At 27.3% G+C, this 19,432-nt stretch overlaps 3 protein-coding genes across 4 annotated transcripts; 2 read left to right on the top strand and 1 right to left on the bottom strand.

The window, feature by feature from the left end:
- Positions 1-1,164: 1,164 nt before the first annotated feature.
- LOC101491103 (stress-induced protein KIN2-like) lies at positions 1,165-2,549 on the top strand. The gene is made up of 3 exons (XM_004491711.4): positions 1,165-1,321; positions 1,766-1,834; positions 2,228-2,549. Exons 1-3 carry the CDS (start codon positions 1,268-1,270, stop codon positions 2,303-2,305), a joined length of 201 nt encoding a protein of 66 aa, XP_004491768.1. The 5' UTR covers positions 1,165-1,267; the 3' UTR covers positions 2,306-2,549.
- A 785-nt stretch (positions 2,550-3,334) lies between these two features.
- LOC101490555 (short-chain dehydrogenase reductase ATA1) lies at positions 3,335-5,889 on the bottom strand. Of its 2 annotated transcripts, XM_073365910.1 has the most exons (4): positions 5,739-5,889; positions 5,411-5,529; positions 5,153-5,299; positions 3,335-4,038 (listed from the first exon to the last, which is right to left on the bottom strand). In XM_073365910.1, the coding sequence occupies exons 1-4, from the start codon at positions 5,789-5,791 to the stop codon at positions 3,611-3,613; spliced, it is 747 nt and encodes a 248-aa protein (XP_073222011.1). In that variant the 5' UTR covers positions 5,792-5,889; the 3' UTR covers positions 3,335-3,610. The 2 variants fall into 2 exon arrangements, with proteins under 2 accessions (XP_073222011.1, XP_004491766.1); XM_004491709.4 differs by having other exon boundaries at positions 5,153-5,529.
- A 5,651-nt stretch (positions 5,890-11,540) lies between these two features.
- On the top strand, positions 11,541-14,231 carry LOC101490236 (pentatricopeptide repeat-containing protein At3g02490, mitochondrial-like). The gene has a single exon (XM_004491708.4). It carries the CDS (start codon positions 11,679-11,681, stop codon positions 13,584-13,586), a length of 1,908 nt encoding a protein of 635 aa, XP_004491765.1. The 5' UTR covers positions 11,541-11,678; the 3' UTR covers positions 13,587-14,231.
- The last annotated feature ends 5,201 nt before the right edge of the window (positions 14,232-19,432 follow it).

Below are 19,432 nucleotides of genomic sequence, written 5' to 3'. Positions count from 1 at the left end.
CACCATCAAAAATACCATAATTTTGTAAAGACATCCCAACAAATATATATCCCAACAAATATATATGACGAAAACATTAAACTTTTGAGTGCTATCAATTTTTGGTAAAATTGTTAAAGATTTCAGAAGTAATAGACCTACTTAATTTGGTATAAGTAAAGGAAATATAAGTGGAACGTCTCTTCACTCTCTTGTTGTAATAATTTCTTACCTACTTTATTCACATACTAGTATCTCTCGTGTAACTCTTGTCAGAAGGATCTTGTACATGTTATCAACAATTAGTTATACTTTTCACCATCATCATAATATGATATCATAATATGTTTGTAATAATTAGATTTTTGGGATAAAATTGTGTGTTACCTGTTTATTCTATTTAGTTGAAGATTATGTAAAACAAACATATAATTTATTTGAAGATTAATAATAATGATTATTAGTTTTGATGTTGTTAAAAGTAGGAAATTTTTCAAATATTTAATTTGCATTTATATTTTTTAATACAATTATTTTATCTAAAACTTACAATTAAATTACTGATTTAAAAGATAAAAAATTTAATAAATTTTACCTTTGAATTATGTGATTTGAACTAACGTAGTTCAACATAATTGTTCGTGAACTTAAATCAAATTGAGTTTAATATAAAATAAAATGTTCATATTGAACTCGAGTGAGATTTCAAATCGAACAATTTCTTAACAAATAAGTCGAACTGAGCCAAGTTCAATTCGAGTCAACTAATTTTAACTTAAATTTATGATTTCTATCTAAACCTCATTAAAAATCGAATCCAATTATTATAAACATTTGTAGATTAAATAAATAAACTCTCAATTTAACATAATATGAATGATTTAGTCAACAGAATAAAGCGTAATGTTCTTGATCAATATAATTTTTCTCTTTTTAAATTAATGAATATATTTTAAAAGAAATTTTTTGTCCATACATAATATTAGCAACCATCTAGTTACATGAGATTAGTAACACTTTATCCTCCACGTATCTTTCCTGGTCAACCGGTTTAAAGGTCTCTCCTACAAAATAGCATATTACAAGAACCCCTCAAAATCAAATACCATATTAAGATTACACGTGGCCCTCTAAACATGTGGTAACTAAAAGCTCAAGCAATGTAATTCTTTGTGGAACTCATATATAAATATCAATAGTGTAAGAAAGTTAAGCTACATCTCAAACTTAAACTGCTTCCTTAACTATTCTTAATTTTCAATTCATTCATTTCATTACAATTTTTAAGATGGACCCCCAGAAGATGAGCTATGAAGCTGGACAGGCCCAGGGCCAAGCTCAGGTATGCTTAATCTTCTCTCAAATTTGTGTTGTCCTGTACTTTTAAACAAAGTATAATTTGTTCAAAAGTATAGTTGTATTTTTTAAAAGTGTACATTTGAAATAATTTTGGAGATAGGAAAAATTACTCGATCAATTTTAATTTTTTATTTTTATAGTAATGATTAACTCATTCAATACAAAAAAAAAAATCTATTTAATTATTTATTTATTTAGTGATCGATTTATGGATTGAAAATTTTAAACTTGTCGTTACATATCAACTATCAATAATTTGACGACTTTTGTAAAATAGTCTTTATATCAATCACAAACTCATTTAAAAATCATTTTGCAATTTTTTCAAGATTGTGTTTTTACATTACTTTTTTTTTATTGAGTGTTTTTAAATTACTTAAATGTAATGAAATGACATAGAATTCTATATGTTCCTAATGTATTTCAGGAGAAGACTAGCAACTTAATGGACATGGCTAGCAATGCTGCACAGTCTGCAAAAGAAACCATGCAAGAGGTTTGAATTTTCAATTCATCAACTTAGATGCTTTTTTATGGTGTGAATTTAAGAAATTCACTCATATGATTAATTACGGATTATATTTAATTTTACTTTATGGTTAAAAATGTTTTTAAGTTTCTATAAAATATTCATTGATTGATTTTAATCTTATGAAAAATTTATCAATTTTTAATATCATTTTTATAAATACAGATTTTTTACATGGATTGTTTTATTAAAACGGATGGGTAAAGACTATAAGCACCACATTTTTTATAAAGTATACATTAATTATTTTTTTAGTAGACTAAAGTTGAAAATTTATAGAATTAAAAATATATTTAGCTATTTTATATTTATTATATATTTGACCCACTTGAGTAAATATTTTTATTTTATTTGATGTAGGCTGGTCAGCAGATAAAGGCATCAGCACAAGGAGCTGCTGATGCTGTGAAGAATGCAACTGGCATGAACAAAAACTGATCCAATTAATTAAGCTGAAAGGATCCTAATCATGTAGTTTCACTCAGTTTTTGTTTTATTTTATTTTATTTTCTTGTTTTCTAGAGCATTATGTATAAAAAGGTGCTCTAATTTGTGTTTGCAATTTTGTTAATTGCTCCTTCTATATTAGGAGTCTTGTGAATAACTCTTTGTTTCAACAACAAGAGTACTATGATGTAGTTTTCGCTTAATTCATTAATCAATAAAATATATATTAGAATAATCAAGTACTTTTTGTTATATATTTTTTATAAGCTAAAAATTCATTAAAAAAAATTAAAGAACCTTACCTAAGAAAATTAATAACAAAAAAAATATTTTTTTAGGTTTAACTGAATTTCTTCTATATATTCCTTTTGATTTTTTCTTTAGAAGTCACTTTTGTAATAGACTTATAACCGTAGAACAATTATGCAAATATATAATCTTTATCGCGTTTTGTTTCTTTGTTTTATCTTCAAAAATATTTCCCAACACCTCCAAGTCATGAGTAACATTGAGATGTATATAATCATATCACTTACAACAATATTTGAATGTATCGTTCTAACCTCATCATATGTAAATGAGCTTTCACATTAAAAGTGTTTTGATGATTTTGAACATAATTCTTCTTGAACACAACATCACTCCAAAAATTTACTATACACACGTACTTGGATAATGATCATCACTTGATAGTTTTGTGTTATCTAAATAAGATGAGTTGGATCCAAATATCTTTTGAATTGTATTTTAAAGTTCATAGGGGAATGATTTTGTTGAGCAAAATTCTTAATTATTGTTTTGAAGATAATCAAACAGTTAATAAATAACTTATTCTGATTATATTATCATTTAACTTGTGTTTTTGAGTGATTTATTCAAAGATGAGAAATCAATTCGTTGATTGTTGGAGTTCTTTGTGGGACTCTATCATATGTTATAAATAACATTTGTTTTATGTTTCTATTTCTGTAAACACAAGGTTGCATGACGTCAGTTGCAAAATTGATGACACCAATCATATAACTAAGATGAAACCAAATTGGGAGATATTAACAAACATTTGTCAAAATGCCAAATTGTTAGAGTAATGACCAAATAAAATTACAAAATAATAAATCTAAATTTCAAGATATTGCAAAGCACCCCAAATAATGCAACTATATATTATTCTCATCTATTGAATATCTTAAAGAAAAGAAAAGAACTATTATATCATATAATAGGCAATTTTAGAGCATCAACTCCAATTTAAAAACAACCTACTTTTCACTTTATTAATTGTCATTAATTTTCTCTTCATTTAGGATCTTGGTAGATGAAACTGTTAAGACTATTAGCAGATGTAATCCCTCCATCAACAAAAAGATTATGAGCAGTTATAAATCCAGATTCATCACTAGCCAAAAACAGAGCAGCTTGTGAAACATCTTCAATAGTTGCACCTCTTCCTTTAAGCAAACTTGCTTTCTTCCCAATAAACTCACTTAATTCTTCACAAGTAATATCAACTTTACCAAAACACTTAAAAGCATTAAGTAGCATTTCAGAAGGAACACCATGTGGTGAAATGCAATTAACCCTAATTAAATGTACTCCTAATTCACAAGCACAACTTCTCATTAATCCATCCATTGCTGCTTTTGACATTGTATAAGCATGTGATGCATATCCACCCATTATTGAAGCTGTACTTGAAGTACATATAATTGAACCTCCTTTTTTACCTTTCATCATTTTTTTTATGAAAAAAATAAAAATTTGTTGATGATAAAAAAAAGTAACAATAACAGATATAAATTTTTATTAATAAAATTTTAGTTGAAATATGCTTTTTAGTTCTCGTAAATATATTATTTTTTTTATTTTAGTCTCTGCAAAATAAAATTATTTTAGTTCTCGTAAATAATTATTTTTTTAAAATAGTTGTAAAATGGTCATTGGTATCGTTCTGATTAATAAAATTTCTTTCTTTTCCAATTTTATTTTTAAAATATACTAATTTTTGCTTTTGGTCATTAATGTTTCGTTTTGATCCTTGCAAAAAAAATTTCATACTGAAATTGGTTTCTATAATTCTTATTTTCGGAGACTAATATTAAATATTACAGGATCGATTTTGACTCGAATAAATTTTAAAAGGACTAAAATAAAAATATGTATATTTATGTAGACTAAATACCACTTGTGATCCCTTAATTTAATTTCAGTTAACGTTTTAGTCCTTTATCTTTTTTTTTTCTTCGCAATTTGGTCCTTTATTTTAATTTTAAGTGACAATTTGATCTTTTATGTTTTAAAATGTCAACAATGTTGTCCTTTTTTTTACAAAAATTCATCAAAATTTTCAAACAAAATCCATTATATTAATTATATTTTGTAATATAAAACAAATTTAATCAAATTCGTAACTCAAATCTTCAAATAAACTCATATTTTTCATTCTTTATTTCATGTTGTTGGAGACGAAAACATGAGTCTATTTAAAGATTTAAGTTATCAATTTGATGAAATTACATTATATTGAGGATGATAATTAGTTTTATGAGTTTTGTTTGAAATTTTTTATAAATGTTTTGAATTTTTGCAAAAAATAAGGATAATATTGTTGATATTTTAAAACATAAAATATTAAATTGTCACTGAAAATTAAAATAAAAGACCAAATCGAAAAAAAAAAGATAAATGATTAAAATATTAACTGAAATTAAATTAAGGGGATCACGAGTGGTATTTAGCCTATTTATGTATGAACTAAAATAAAAAAATACTTTTGCATAGACTTAAATAAAAAAATAGTATACATAAACTAAAAAATATTAAAAACTATTTTTTTTTTACCTTTGATCATTGCTTTTGAAGCATGTTTGATTCCATGTATAGTTCCAAAGAGATTAATTGAAAGTAAATGAGATAGTTTTTCCATGTCAATAGTTGTTATGCTTCTTCCTTCATAGCCAGCAATTCCAGCATTGTTGAACATTATATCTAAATGTCCTTTCCATGATATTGAAAGGTTAATTGCTGATTCAATATCTGATTCTTTGGACACATCACAATGTATGTAGAGGCCACCAATTAATTCAGCAACTTTCGTACCTTCATCATCTAGAACATCAGCTATGATTACATGTGCACCATTTTCTGCAAATAGTTTTGCTGTGGCTGCACCTATTCCTCTTGCACCACCAGTTATAACTGCAACCTTATCCAATAGCCTTATAACAAACAAGACAAAATATCAAAAGAGAAAAATTTATTAAATTATATTTTTAATTTCTACCAAAATTTATAATTTTTTACTTATCTCAAAAATTATTATTTTTTCCCTCAAAAATCTCATTATTAATTTCCTATCACCCAAAGATATCTCAAATCCTTTAAAATACATTCTAAACTTTTGATATATAAAATTATTATTACTAACCTTTTTGGAGATGAATTTTGAGTTTCTAGATTTTGAGTCACATGTGGCTCCATTTTATTCCTGCAATCTGACCTTTTTTCAGCTCTATTATTCAACAATCAGATGATATTATATATTGATAATGAAATGTTTATAGAACTGAGTTAAAAAACGATGCTTAAGTAATGCTTTGTTCTTTATGTAAACAACAAACATGCTTTTTGTACCTTATAACTACTTCTAAATCTCTACTTTTTTTTAGTTTTAGTTTCTTGACTTCGAGCTCCTTATTCCTCTAATTTCATCCAAATGTCATGTTCCAAATAGAAAAAACATTTGATGGATTGAATCCTGTTAAAGCAAAATAATATTATGGCAAGTTATGTGAATCTTAATATATAAAAGTATCAAATAATATTTCAAGAAACAAGTAAATATATGTAAGAATTTAATTTTTATGCACTGTCAATGTAAAAAGTTTTACACAATCGATAAATCATAACCAATCATGTGAGTTATTTTCTAAGTAATTATGACAAAAATCAAACATTACTAATAATTTAACAATTGTGATTAATCAACAATGTAAAAACTTTGTACAAGTATATATAAATTAAATTATATATGTAATGGTTCAAGACTAATAATGTTAAATAACCCTTTATATACATTTAAAAATAGAATTTAATTTTGCCTTAAATATTTTTACTATAAATGCCATGGTTCTAAACTAATCATCTTTTTTAACGATAAATTTAAAGTGTAGAATAATGCCCAATCCAAAGTAGAAAAGACCTTTAGTAGTACTAACAAATGATTTTACATTTGTCCATTTTCAATGACACTAGCAGAGTTCAAACCACAAAATATAAATTTAATGTCTAAAATTTTACTACTAGATCAAATAATTGGAGTTTAATGCTAATTATGTTATAGAGTAAACCATCATTTTAATCCTTAAAAATGTAGGACATTGTCGTTTTAATCATTGACTAAGTCAAAAATTCAAATTTGTAATCACATTATCAAAAAGTCAATTAATTAGTCCCTAACATCATAATGGTCATAAACTATTTTGACAGTGAATCAAGTTCTAAAATGACAATGTCTTACACTTTTAGAGACGAAAATGGTAATTTAGGAAATGTTATATAATCCTTTCCATGAGAGAATGTATTGACGGGTATTAGTGTAAAAATCATATTTAATTAGAAGTACAGATATACAAATGTGGGGGTACACTTATAACTTTTCTTGCAAAAGGTGGAGGAGCCCATTGGATCAAACATAATGTAGTTGTATAGTCTGCATTTACGCAGACATCGGTTAATATTCGATTAAGATTTACCCTTTCATGTTCAAATTCAGTATTTTAAATTATAAAATATAAAATATAAATTACAGTATATAATTTGGTGAAATATTTGATCAAAATCAAGAAAGTTATATCCTGTAATCCCACATTTATATTTTTACTCTATATTTTATACAAAATATATAATTTTTTCAAAAAAAAAAATATTTTTTTTTTACCCTAACTAAATTCAACTTAGTTCCGAAAAATTTAATTTTTTTTTTCCTGGAAACTCATGTGTTTTAAAGAATTTGATTTTGTGTATTGAAAAACTGTTTTCAAGTTTTCTGGTACACAAATGTGTTTTGATAGGATTCAGAGTTTAAACCCTAGAGTTTAAACCATAAGCTTTGTGTACTTGATTTTTTTTCCAAGTTTTCTGGTACACACTATGTTTTTTGTGTACCAGAAAATTTTTACACATGTATTTTTGAAAATTCGAATTTTGTGTACTGAAAATCGATTTTCAAGTTTTCCCGTACAAAGTTGAAATTTTATTAAAAAAAATGTATTCCGAAAAACTTTTTTTGAAGTTCTCTTAAATTTATTGGGATGATTTTTTTTTATTTTTTTTTATTTTTTATTTTTTTATAAAAAGATAAAAATGAAAAGGGGTAAAATTGATAGTTTGTATAGAATATGTGGTAGGAGTATAAGTGTGGGGTACATGGTATAATTTTCCAAAATCAAATGCCTAATGATGTTTTCGAATACGTGATTCATGGATTGTGGGAACTCTAATTCGAGGCCATTACGAAATTTTTTTAGAATTTTGAAAGTTTCTATCAACATGAAACTTTCGAAATGAAATTTCTTCTAGATCCTTCAAATTTTCGAAAGTTTCTAACAACTTGAAACTTTCGAAGTACATTTTTTCTAGAATTTTTAAAATTTTCAGAAGTTTCTAACAACATGAAACTTTCGAAACACATGTTTTTCAAAAATATGAAACATTTGAAACACATCTTTTTCAAAAATATGAAACATTCGAATGTTTCAAAGGTTTCAAAACTTTGGAAGTCATGGAAAGTTTCGAAATAGATTCAGAAGTTTGGCATTCAATGAAAGTTACAAAACTGGTTTCGAAAATTTGGAACAAATCTGAAAGTTCTAAAACTAAATTTGTTTTCTTTAATTTTTTTTTCTCTATTTTATTTACTATTGATATTTTGATATATTGCAGTGCCTAGAATCAGAAGTGCCTTTGGTCAAATTATTCACAATATTTCCAGAAGCGTGAGAGATGATAATGGTGATGGAGCAAAGAGAATTTCACCTACGACATCAAACAAACGACATAATGAAGCAAACCGTCCAATTAGGCAACACCATCGTAGACAGGATGTTTAGGATGATATCGCTGAGCTACACAGATGGAGGAGGATGTCCCTGAGCCTGCACAAATGGAGCAGGTTGAGGAGTAGTATGCTAAAGAAGAGCATATGCATAATGATGTTGATGAGGCTGACCTGGGTGTTGACGAGGCTAACTAGGATCAGCAACCCAAATTCCCCGGAGGACCAGTGGTGACATCTGTGTTGACACAATATGAACACCACGTGGCTCGGAGGATATGGGAAAAAGAGATATATTTTAATTAATTAATTAAGAATAAGTATTTATTATATGTAGTATATTTTTTCATTATATTTAATTAATTGTTTATTTAAATAAACATAAGTATTTCTATTAGTGACGATTAACGATTGTGTTCTCAGGAGACGATTAGTGATTGTGTTATGTATGATAAATATTGAACATGAATTTCTATTTTAATACTTTGTGTGATCTATGAATTTTTATTTTGAGTTAATCCACATGTTCAACTTTAACTCGTTACCAAAAAATACATACATTCAACTTTATATAATACATTCTAATAAGTAAATGATTAAATGGTCAAACATATATTCTAATCTTCATTTAATGAAATACAAGATAATTTGATAAATGATGGATCAATGTGTTCCCAATACTTAATATGTCATGCATAAGCTATTTCCCATGTATTTGTACAATCACTACTAAAGTCTCTCCATTTTTGTGAGGTAGGTGACAAAAGACAATCAAACTTCAATTTGATCTGAACGAAAAAATATTAAACATTAATTTATCTGAACAACAAAATATTAAACATTAATTTATTAAACAATACTACCAATCATAAATTTTACATGTACTTAATGATTTTCATTGACGAATCCAATTGCTAGTAAAGAGATAAGAGAAAAGTCTTTTGATGGTGTTTTGTTTAGCGAAAATAATGTCATATTCAGATTACAAGACAACGACACCAATATGACATTACGTCGTGTTGCTATCACGTAACACAAGTCTGATATAGTCATCCACTTATTTTTTCCTTGAGCACCCAATCTTGAAATTTTCAATGAGTTCCATACTGATTCAACATTGTCATCAAAAATAGTGGAATAAAGGCATTGATGTCGATTGATATCTTTATCCAATTGTGTTCAAACTAAAGGCCAAGATTCTTCGGTCCAACCTAACAATGTTGCAACTACACGAAACCCACAGTTTTCATCAGGCACAACATCTATTATGTCTTCAATATACTGATGTATAAAAGTAGGAAAATGTATCTTAGATGGTTGTCTTACAGTTTCTTGAGATGATTGCCTTGCAGAACACTGTGCTGATTGATTTGCAGAACGTTGAGATAATTGCTTTACAGATCTTGAGATGGTTTCTTTGGAGATCCATGAGAGGCCTCAACATACTCCTACTAGTCGAAGTACAATTTTTTTTTTCCATAAATCCATTACTTCATCTTGTCTATCATTTTTTAGATATTGTTTGCATCTTGCTCCAACTTTTTTTTCAATATAAATGACATAGCAAATGACATAGCAAATGACATGGCAAGATCTCTATCAGTCACAATAACTTTAAAAATTAAATTCTTAGAGACGAACAACTGTCTTACCTTTTCAAATGCTCAGATGAAGTTATCTTGTCGCTCTTGTTCCAAGTAAGCAAACACAATCGAAAATATCAAACTAGTAGCTGTGACACCGACAATTTCTAGTGATGATAACCGATATCTATTTGTTTTGTATGTGCTATGACATATCAAAATAAAATAAAATGTGTTTAACAACTTTATACAATCAGGATGCATCCAAAATATGTCTCTCAGAACATCTAAATTCTCCCGTCTTCTTGTCCAATGCACATAATTTTCTTTTTGTATTAACTTCAATAGATGCTGCATTTATGTGTACGAACCTCTCAACGATGATCGATAACTTCTTCTTGTTTTATATATTTGACTGGGAATTGTGAAATTGTCTTTATTTATCTCTTTCAAAGCATTCAAAATGAATCTTGATGCAAGCTTATACTTTGTCATGTCATTGACAAACTTTCTCTCTTCTTCATTTAAACGCCCCAAAATATCAATGACCGGTTAAAGTATCCGCTAAATCATGATTGTGTGCGTGTTCCACAACGAACACTAATTTTCCATCCTTCATCGATACTCAACAATATACATATGAGTTTAAATGAACATTTTTTCTTGTGAGAACAAGTTACTGTTAATTTTGATTTATATCTTCGACCTTTTTCGTATTCCAAAATTAATTTGTCTTTTCTTCCTCTCTTTCTGATTGCTTTATCAAATTGAATGGTAACAATTAAAATTTAATTTTTCCTTCCAATATTTTTTGCCCATTCAAATACAGCTTATCGAGAGAGAAATACCTTCAAAATGTATTTCAAATAAAACATCAACATATGTCTATAATACAAATTTCATCTATGGTGAATTATTAGTAATAATATCTAATCGGTGGTGAATTTTTCTGTAGAATCTAAAGTATACTAAATTTAATTAATAATAATATCATAAATCATTTTAACAAAACAAATTTTAATTATTTTTAAAATATTTATTTACATTTCCAAAATTTCATATAAATTGAAACTTTCGAAACTTTCAAATTTTTTGAAATTTTTGAAAATATATTACTTCGAACATTTTGATGTATTCTGGAAATTTATGCTTCAAAAGTTTCGAATTAATGGAGATCTTCGAAAATATGAGAAATTATGTTTCATAGATTTCAAAAGTTTCGAATGTTTTTATAAAAACTAGAAAATTACGTTTCAAAACTTTCAAATTGATCAAAAGTTTCAAATTTTTTGATGAATTCTAGAAAAATACATTTCAAAAATTTTAGATTTATCAAAAGTTTCGAAAATATAAAAAAAATTCATTTTTTTATATTTCGAAAGTTTGAAAATTTTCGAATGATAAAGTAAATTTTTGTAAGTTTTGAAAGAGAGGATGAATAATTAAGTGATAAATTTTTGTAAGTGTTTTATATATAATAAAAAAAGACAAAATAGTATTTTTCATTGGGATGGAGTGGAAAATTTAAGTAGGGGTGCTGGTATTTCTCTTGCAGTAGAAGTATGTTCCAAGTCCAAATTCAAAAGGCCCAAACAAAAAACAAAAATCCACAGAAAAAGTAAAAATAATACCTAAAACCCTATTTTCATTCCCCTCTCTCTCTTCTTCTCGCTCAAAAATCTCACTCCATTTCTTTTCATATTTCAAATCTCAATCTTTCGATTCAGCAATGAAACATCAACAATGGCGAATTCTTCATCTTCTTCTTCGCACTCACCACAACATTCCCAATCAACCTCAGGTACTTCGCTCTTTCTCTTCCATTCCACATCGTTTCAACACCAATCATTCCAATTCCAAATTCACTATAAACCCTAATTTTCGCCATTTCTCTTCCGAACCCGTTCTCGCAAACGTTGAACCCGATCACTCCGTCATCGTCGAAATATTCTCGAAAACCGGAGATCTTAACGATGTTAACAAACACCTCGATTCGAATCGCGTTTCGATTAATCACGACGCGGTTAACGCAGTTTTGGGGAAGTTCGAATCTGACCCCGATTCGGCGCGGAGATTCTTCAAATGGGTATTGGAAAATCATCCGGAAAGGTTGAGCTCAAAATCTTATAACGCGATGTTGTGCGTTTTGGGAACGAATGGAGTTGTTGAAGAGTTTTGGGATTTGGTTAGTGTTATGAAGAAAAAGGGTTACGGTGTTTCGAAATGGGTTTGGGAGAGAGTGTTGGGGTTTTTTGAAAAAAGTGGAATGGATGGTGATGTTGTGAAGTTGAAGGAATTGTTTGATAACGATACTGTTGAGAGGAAGTTTTCTAGTTTGTGTAGGATTGTGAGGAACAATGTTTGGAGTGATGAGGTTGAGGGGCAAATTAGGGATTTGAATGTTGGGTTTGATAGTGAATTGGTTAAGATGGTTTTGGAGAGTTTAGGTTCGGAACCGAATAAGGCATTGATATTTTTCAGGTGGGTGGAGGAGAGTGAAGTTTTTAAGCATGATGGATGTACTTATAATGCAATGGCGAGGGTTCTGGGAAGGGAGGATTCGATTGATAGGTTTTGGAAGCTTGTTGGTGATATGAGGAATGCTGGATTTGAGATGGAAGTGGAAACCTTTGTTAAGGTTTTGGGACGGTTTTGTAAGAGGAGAATGATTAAGGATGCTGTTGAGTTATATGAGTTTGCTATGGCTGGTGATGACAAGCCTTCGCCGCCATGTGGTACTTTTCTGTTGAAAAAGGTTGTTTCTTCTAAGGAGTTGGATATGGATTTGTTTTCTAGGGTTTTAAAGGTTTTTACTGGAAATGGTAATGCTTTGACAGATTCTGTAGCTGATGCTGTACTGAAGTCTTTAACCAGTGTCGGTAAGATTGGTGAGTGGAATAAGGTTTTGAAAGAAATGGAAGATTACGGGTTTGTTGCTAGTGGTAGCTTGCGTAGTAAAATTGCATATCGACTCGGTGCTACCGGTAAAAAGGAACAAGCTAATGAGTTTGTGAATAGAATTGAGGAATCTGGGTCTAATCCAGATCACAAGTTGTGGAACTCTTTAGTTGAGGGGCATTGTGTTGGTGGGAACCTTGATAAGGCTTTTGAATCTTTCAAAGAGATGGTTGAAAAAGAGGGAGTTGCATCTGCGGGCTATACTTTTGATTTGTTAATGAATTCATATTGCCAAATGAATAGAGCGAAAGATGCGAGCAAGGTTCTTAGTCAATGGGTGAACGAAAAAGAGTTAAAGCCTCGTCATTCTACTTACAAGCTGCTGGTAACTAAATTATTGACTCAAGGAGGATTTGCAGATGCCTTAAATATTTTGGGTTTAATGAGAACCCATGGATTCCCTCCTTTTACCGAACCCTTAATCCAACACATATCAAAGCGTGGAAATGGTGACGACGCCATTATCTTTCTCAAGGCAATGACCTCAAAGAAGTTTCCATCGACATCCATGTACCTTGTAATGTTTAACGTCTTCTTCGACCAAGGAAGGCATGGAGAAGCACAAAATTTCCTCTCGAAATGCCCACGTTACATTCGTGACCATGCTGATGTCTTGGATCTTTTTTGTTCCATGAACTCCAAAGAAGCTGATGCTTCTTCTGGTATGTTGGCTGCTTAAGTTTAATAATGTATCTCGTATTGTACTCTCCTGAGAAGATTGTACAATGACATTTGTTTGGAAATTTTGGTGAGAGTTTATTCTTTGTCCTTCATCTAAGTTATTGATATGAGAAGTTGAATCTAGCTTTGAATAAGGCCAAATAACCCAAATAAATTTTTGACATTCTAAGATTTTTTTCCCTCCATGCTAATATGTGTTTCACATGTACCTTGTAATTCTTGCCTTAAGCATCATTATTGATTGAAGGGCAACATACATATGCTTTGGTTGGTGCTTCATTTCATTGGGCTCTGTGGTTCTTGCAGCATTCTAGTTTAGAATCTCTTAATAATATATATTGTCGATCAAGATGAAGCTATACGAGCAGCATTCTAGGTTAGCCTTATTATGTGTTGTTTGAACAGCATTATCAGAGATCGATGCCTTCAATTTACTATGTAACTTAGTTTGTTTTGGAGTAAAATTTTCAGATGGGATAATCACAGTTTTCAGTCTGGATAATGGTAATGCAACAGGTTTAATTGTTGTTGCTAAACTTTGTTAGTTATTAATTAGGTTTCTGGAGCAGTCACACTATTTCACACTGTTTGAACCAAAGTAATTGAAACTACGGATGTTAATGACACCTATGATTACTCTGTATTTCCAAGTTGTTCATTCTGTTGATAGAGGTTATGTATGCATCTTTTATTATTTAATAATAATAACGATTTAGTAATATTAATTACAATACTTGACTTTCTAATTTGTAAAAATTTTAATTGTAGTCCTTTTACTAAAAAAATACTGCATATTCATTTTCGGTTTTACAGTATAAACCTATCGATGGATCCCATAAAATCAGATTGTTTATGTTGTCTTCTGGAATGAGATGATAAATTGTTTATGTCGTGTTTTTGAGGAAGCAAGATTTTATCCTTTCAATGTCCTTGCGCATGTGAATAAGAATTTGCTTAAACCACTTTAGTAAAAAAATTATTATGGTTTAAAAACAAATAAAACTAAAATAAAAAACAACTTAAATTGTACTAGTTGTAAGAGACATTAATAGATTGTGTGGGATAATACCAATCTAGAAATGAACGTAAAAATTAAAATTGAAGGTAAGATATCTAGATGGTTCTATATTACGAGATTGTATGCTACATCATTTATAATATGTCACATCATCTTTTTTTTAGTTAAAAAAAATAAAGGATAAATCAAAACAATTAGATTTTAAAATAGAAGAACAAATTTCATGAATTAATAAAAATAAAAAGATCAAAATTGCAATTAAATCAAACCTTTAAAATGTATTTACTATTTTCAACAATAACCAAAAAAATTGTAAAATAGATAAAAGTGACTAAAACTTTAGCTACATGAATTTACTAATTAAGTCTCTTCTTGTAAGTAGAAAATTATATAATTTTATAGAATTTAGAGAAGTGTATTATTATTTTTCATGCCGCTAGATATATTTAGTAATTTGATATCTTACATATATTAAGAAAATTGTATAAATTAAAGAGAGAAAATACTACTTTTATTAAATTATTTTTTGTTAAATATTGATGCATATAAACGCATAGTACAATATATTGAATTAAAAATACTGTAAATAGTATTAATTTAAAAATATAATTAAAAAAATTAATTGAAAATTAGAAGAATTAATTATCTTGAGACAATTTCTTTTTATAAATAAGTTAATTATTTTAAAACAAGGGAGACTTTATTTTACTTTTATAAATCTTACATGCAAATAAAAAATTCACTTGTGTCTCATCTCTTTCATATCATAAAGAAGAAAATGAAAAGAAAAAGAATCCAAATTCATTTAAAATTAGATAGCCACAAACATTTAGTGAAATTTAATCATAGTTCTAATCATATGTCTATTCAAACCTTGTTGCTTCAAACCGAAGAATTGAAGTTTGCTTTGTGGGTGGAAATAAAGCAATTAAAAATGACAGACAAAAAGAAAAAAACAGTTAAAAATTTAAATGTTCCATGTATGTAACGGCTTCTTGTTAAAATCAAATTTTCACGTAAGATTGTTGTTTAGTTATAGTTTTTAGGCTTAATTGCAGTTTTGATATCTTTATTTTAGTTGAATTACTAAAGCAGTCCCCCTATTTTATTTATTCCCAGTTTTGGTCTCTCAAACAAAATTTTGATGAAATGTCATTTTTTTAAGTCATACCATACCATTTATGATCATAGATTTAAGGTATAATTATTGTACTATGAGATCTTGAAGCATGATGTGACTTAAATAAACGCAAAAAAATGACATTTCATCAAGTTTTAGACCAAAATTCTGTTTGGAGACTAAAACTAGGGAGAAATAAAATGAATGGACTACTTTCGTGATTCAGCTAAAATAGGGAGATAAAAATTGCAATTAAGTCTAATTTTTAAGAAGTTACATGGTTTAGCTTTATAATAAAAGTGTGATGGCATTTGTTCTTACATAAAAAATAAACATATATTAAGTGTCACTGAGAGACAAAATTAATTGTTGAGATAAAAATACAGAATTAGTTTTGATATGTTTAATTATTTTTTTAATATAATTGACTTTGATTTTGGAACTGATTTTACATTTAAACTTGAAGTTACATTTAGAGTTTTAATTTTGTTTTTAATTTTGTTTTTAAAATTGATTTTTAATCTCAAATTTATTATTCAACTTAATTTTATATTAATGTATCTGAACATAAATTATATTACTTTCAACTTGATTTTAATCAAAATTAATGTTATATAATTAATTTGGTCAAAAATAATTATTATCACCATAAAACCAAACATACACAAGATGTAGTGAGTGTTCGGTTATGGGTTTGGAGGAGTAAACATTAATTCTAGAAGTTTAAAATCGATTTTGATATGTTTGGGTGATATCACATAGAATTAATTTTGAGCTTTCGAGATATAATTTTTATATCAAAATTTAATTTTTAACTCATTTTTATCTAAATGTATCTAAATATAAATCACTTTACATTTAACTTATTTTTAATAAAAATCAATTTTATAAAAACTAATTATTCAAAATCAATTTTAATCATCGCATAGTTATAACACGTAACTTTAGACTTGACATGCTCCACCACGTTTTCAACTTGAAAACAAATAGACACCAAATGATAATATGTTGTCTTTATTTAAAAATAAATAAATAAAAGGCTCTATATGTTCTAGTAATAACTATGCTTGCAAAAAAACGGTAGAAAACACTACATTATTATTTTTAATGGTGTCTAATTCTAAGAGGAAATATCATTAATTAAAAATTTTATTCTCATCAATTAATAGACGACAATAATTTTTGCTCTTTAATTCACAAAGGGAGCAAGAAAGAAAAAGGTGAATTTGGATAAGAGATAGAAAAATCATTGTTTCAAATTGGTAGGAAGTATAAAAAAAATGTAAGGACCAAATAATGAATTATTGTAATAGAAGTTCACATGTATAAAGTAAGGTGATCAATTTTTAGAATCTTTTAAAGATGTTAAAACATCATTCTCACAAAGTAGGGAGAAAATGAGACATTTTGACGTGAAAAAAGCAAAAGTAGAAAATAGGACAAGTTGTTCCCTCAATCAATATTTTCCTAAGACATCTTAGCTCCATCACAATGTCTCATATCTTGTGGACATATGAATCACTTTTACTTTTTTTGTCTAGGAAAGAAGATGAATTTTGATTTAGTTACAAATAATTTTAATTTTGATTGATAATTTAAAATCGAACGATTCCAATTAAAATTAGTTTTTTTAAGTAAAAATGATCATCATCATAATTTGCAATTGGGCGGATGAGATCAATTAAATGTTCTATCGTAATTATAGGCAATGCAATTTCAAATAATATCAATTTCAAAGTTGTATAAATGATCAGTTAAATACATTTAAATTTTGAATTTAACTTTCAAACGTTTTGGAAGGTAGGGTGTCTAAAAAATCAACAAATAATATGAAAATAAATTTGAAGATTCAAATGTCTTATTCAATGTTCAAATTTTGATTCTATTTAAAAAAAAAATGTTACAGTTTTTAAGATGTACTAATGTTTTAGATAATTTTCTTACCTTCCATTAATATTTTAATGGGTATATTTATTGTTTCACAGAAAATTATGAAGTATATTTGAAAAATCGTCCAAAATGTTACAGAATTAAATAAGTTTAATTTGTTTTAATTTTTTTTTCTTATTATAATTTTAAATATTATTTACCACCTCAACCTATCATGTTGAAGAAAATGAAAGATAAAAAGGAAATAGATAATTGATTGTGTTTTGATTACTTTAATTAAGATATGTTCTTATGTTATCAATGACATCCAGACATCCCCAATGAACTTCATACAAAATAATTAGAAATATGATTTACTTTTGTCCCTAACATTAGTGTGACAAATAATGTAGCCACATGCAATTCCAACCAAGAAAAAAGAGATAAATAGTTAGGAAAAAAATATAAATGCAAGGAAGAAAATATTAATTAACAAAATCAAAGTCTCCAAATCTCTTGATTAAACACATGGTGACATGGATAACTAGAGTAATGTGCTCCACAGTTTTTCTACCTTGATTTCTTCTTCTTCTTCTTCTTTTTTTATATATACAAAATTAAGTAAATTAATATAATTATGTTAGTTTTCGAAATTAAAATTTATACTTAATTTTTTGGGTGTTTTTTTAATTTATTAACCAAAAAAAGATTTAATTATTTATCAATTGAGTCACCATGATAATTTTGTTAATTTATTTCTATGAATAATATTTTACTTTTTTTATACATAATTTTGCTAATTAAATTTGTAAATTATTTTTTCAATACGCGTGATTAAAATATATTATATTTTGCATTCCTCCTAAACACACTTTATTCCTATGAAAATTGAGAAGTGGTGGTTATACCAAAAAAAAAATTGAAAAGTGATGAAACTATTATAATTTATTTTTAAACTAACATTTGAAAAATTTACAATCATGTTTGACATCATTTTGTTTCCCAAAAGTTTATCACTATGATTCTGCCAATAAGTATTAGACACAAATTTAAGAATAAATTGGTCACACTCATAATTGTTTTTCAAATATTAAATAGACATAAACTTTAGGGCACGCTTATATTCAAAATTGATGCACTAAAGTTTATTTGAAAAAAAAATCATAAATAACTATTTTTTTTTAAATGATAAACGAAATAAAGGATGTAATATAATATATCATTTATTCAATATATGAAGCAAAAAATGTGTATACAATCATTAATGGTCTAGGCAATGCCAATATAATATTCTCCAAAATGAACATTATGATGATGTCATTAGATCCACAATACATTAAGCATCATTAGTGGTATGAGAAATTACGTGGACCATTTTCATAAATATATATATATATATATATATATATATATATATATATTACACCTTTAAGTAAATGATTAAATAACAGCAACCTTCAAGCAAATGATTATAAATGTTGGTTTTATGATAATAAATGTTAGAATTTGAAATATGTGAAAAATATAAAAGTAGGCTAAATTACATATGTGGTCTCTTAACTTAATTTCAAGTAACGTTTTAGTCCTTTATCTTTTTTTTTTTTCCGATTTAGTCTTTTATTCCTAAAAATATCAAATAAAGTATGAAAATATGAGTTTATTTGATGATTTGCGTTACGAATTTGATGAAATTTGTTTTATATTGAAGAATATAATTACTTTTATGAGTTTTGATTGAATTTTTTTTTTTTAATTTTTGTATAAAAAAAGATATCATTGTTGAAATTTTAAAACATAAAATATCAAATTGTCACTTAAAATTAAAATAAAGGACCAA

Source organism: Cicer arietinum, chromosome 3 (genome assembly GCF_000331145.2).
Source record: "Cicer arietinum cultivar CDC Frontier isolate Library 1 chromosome 3, Cicar.CDCFrontier_v2.0, whole genome shotgun sequence".
Taxonomy (NCBI): Eukaryota; Viridiplantae; Streptophyta; class Magnoliopsida; order Fabales; family Fabaceae; genus Cicer; species Cicer arietinum.
This window is presented reverse-complemented; position numbering and strand designations above follow the sequence as displayed.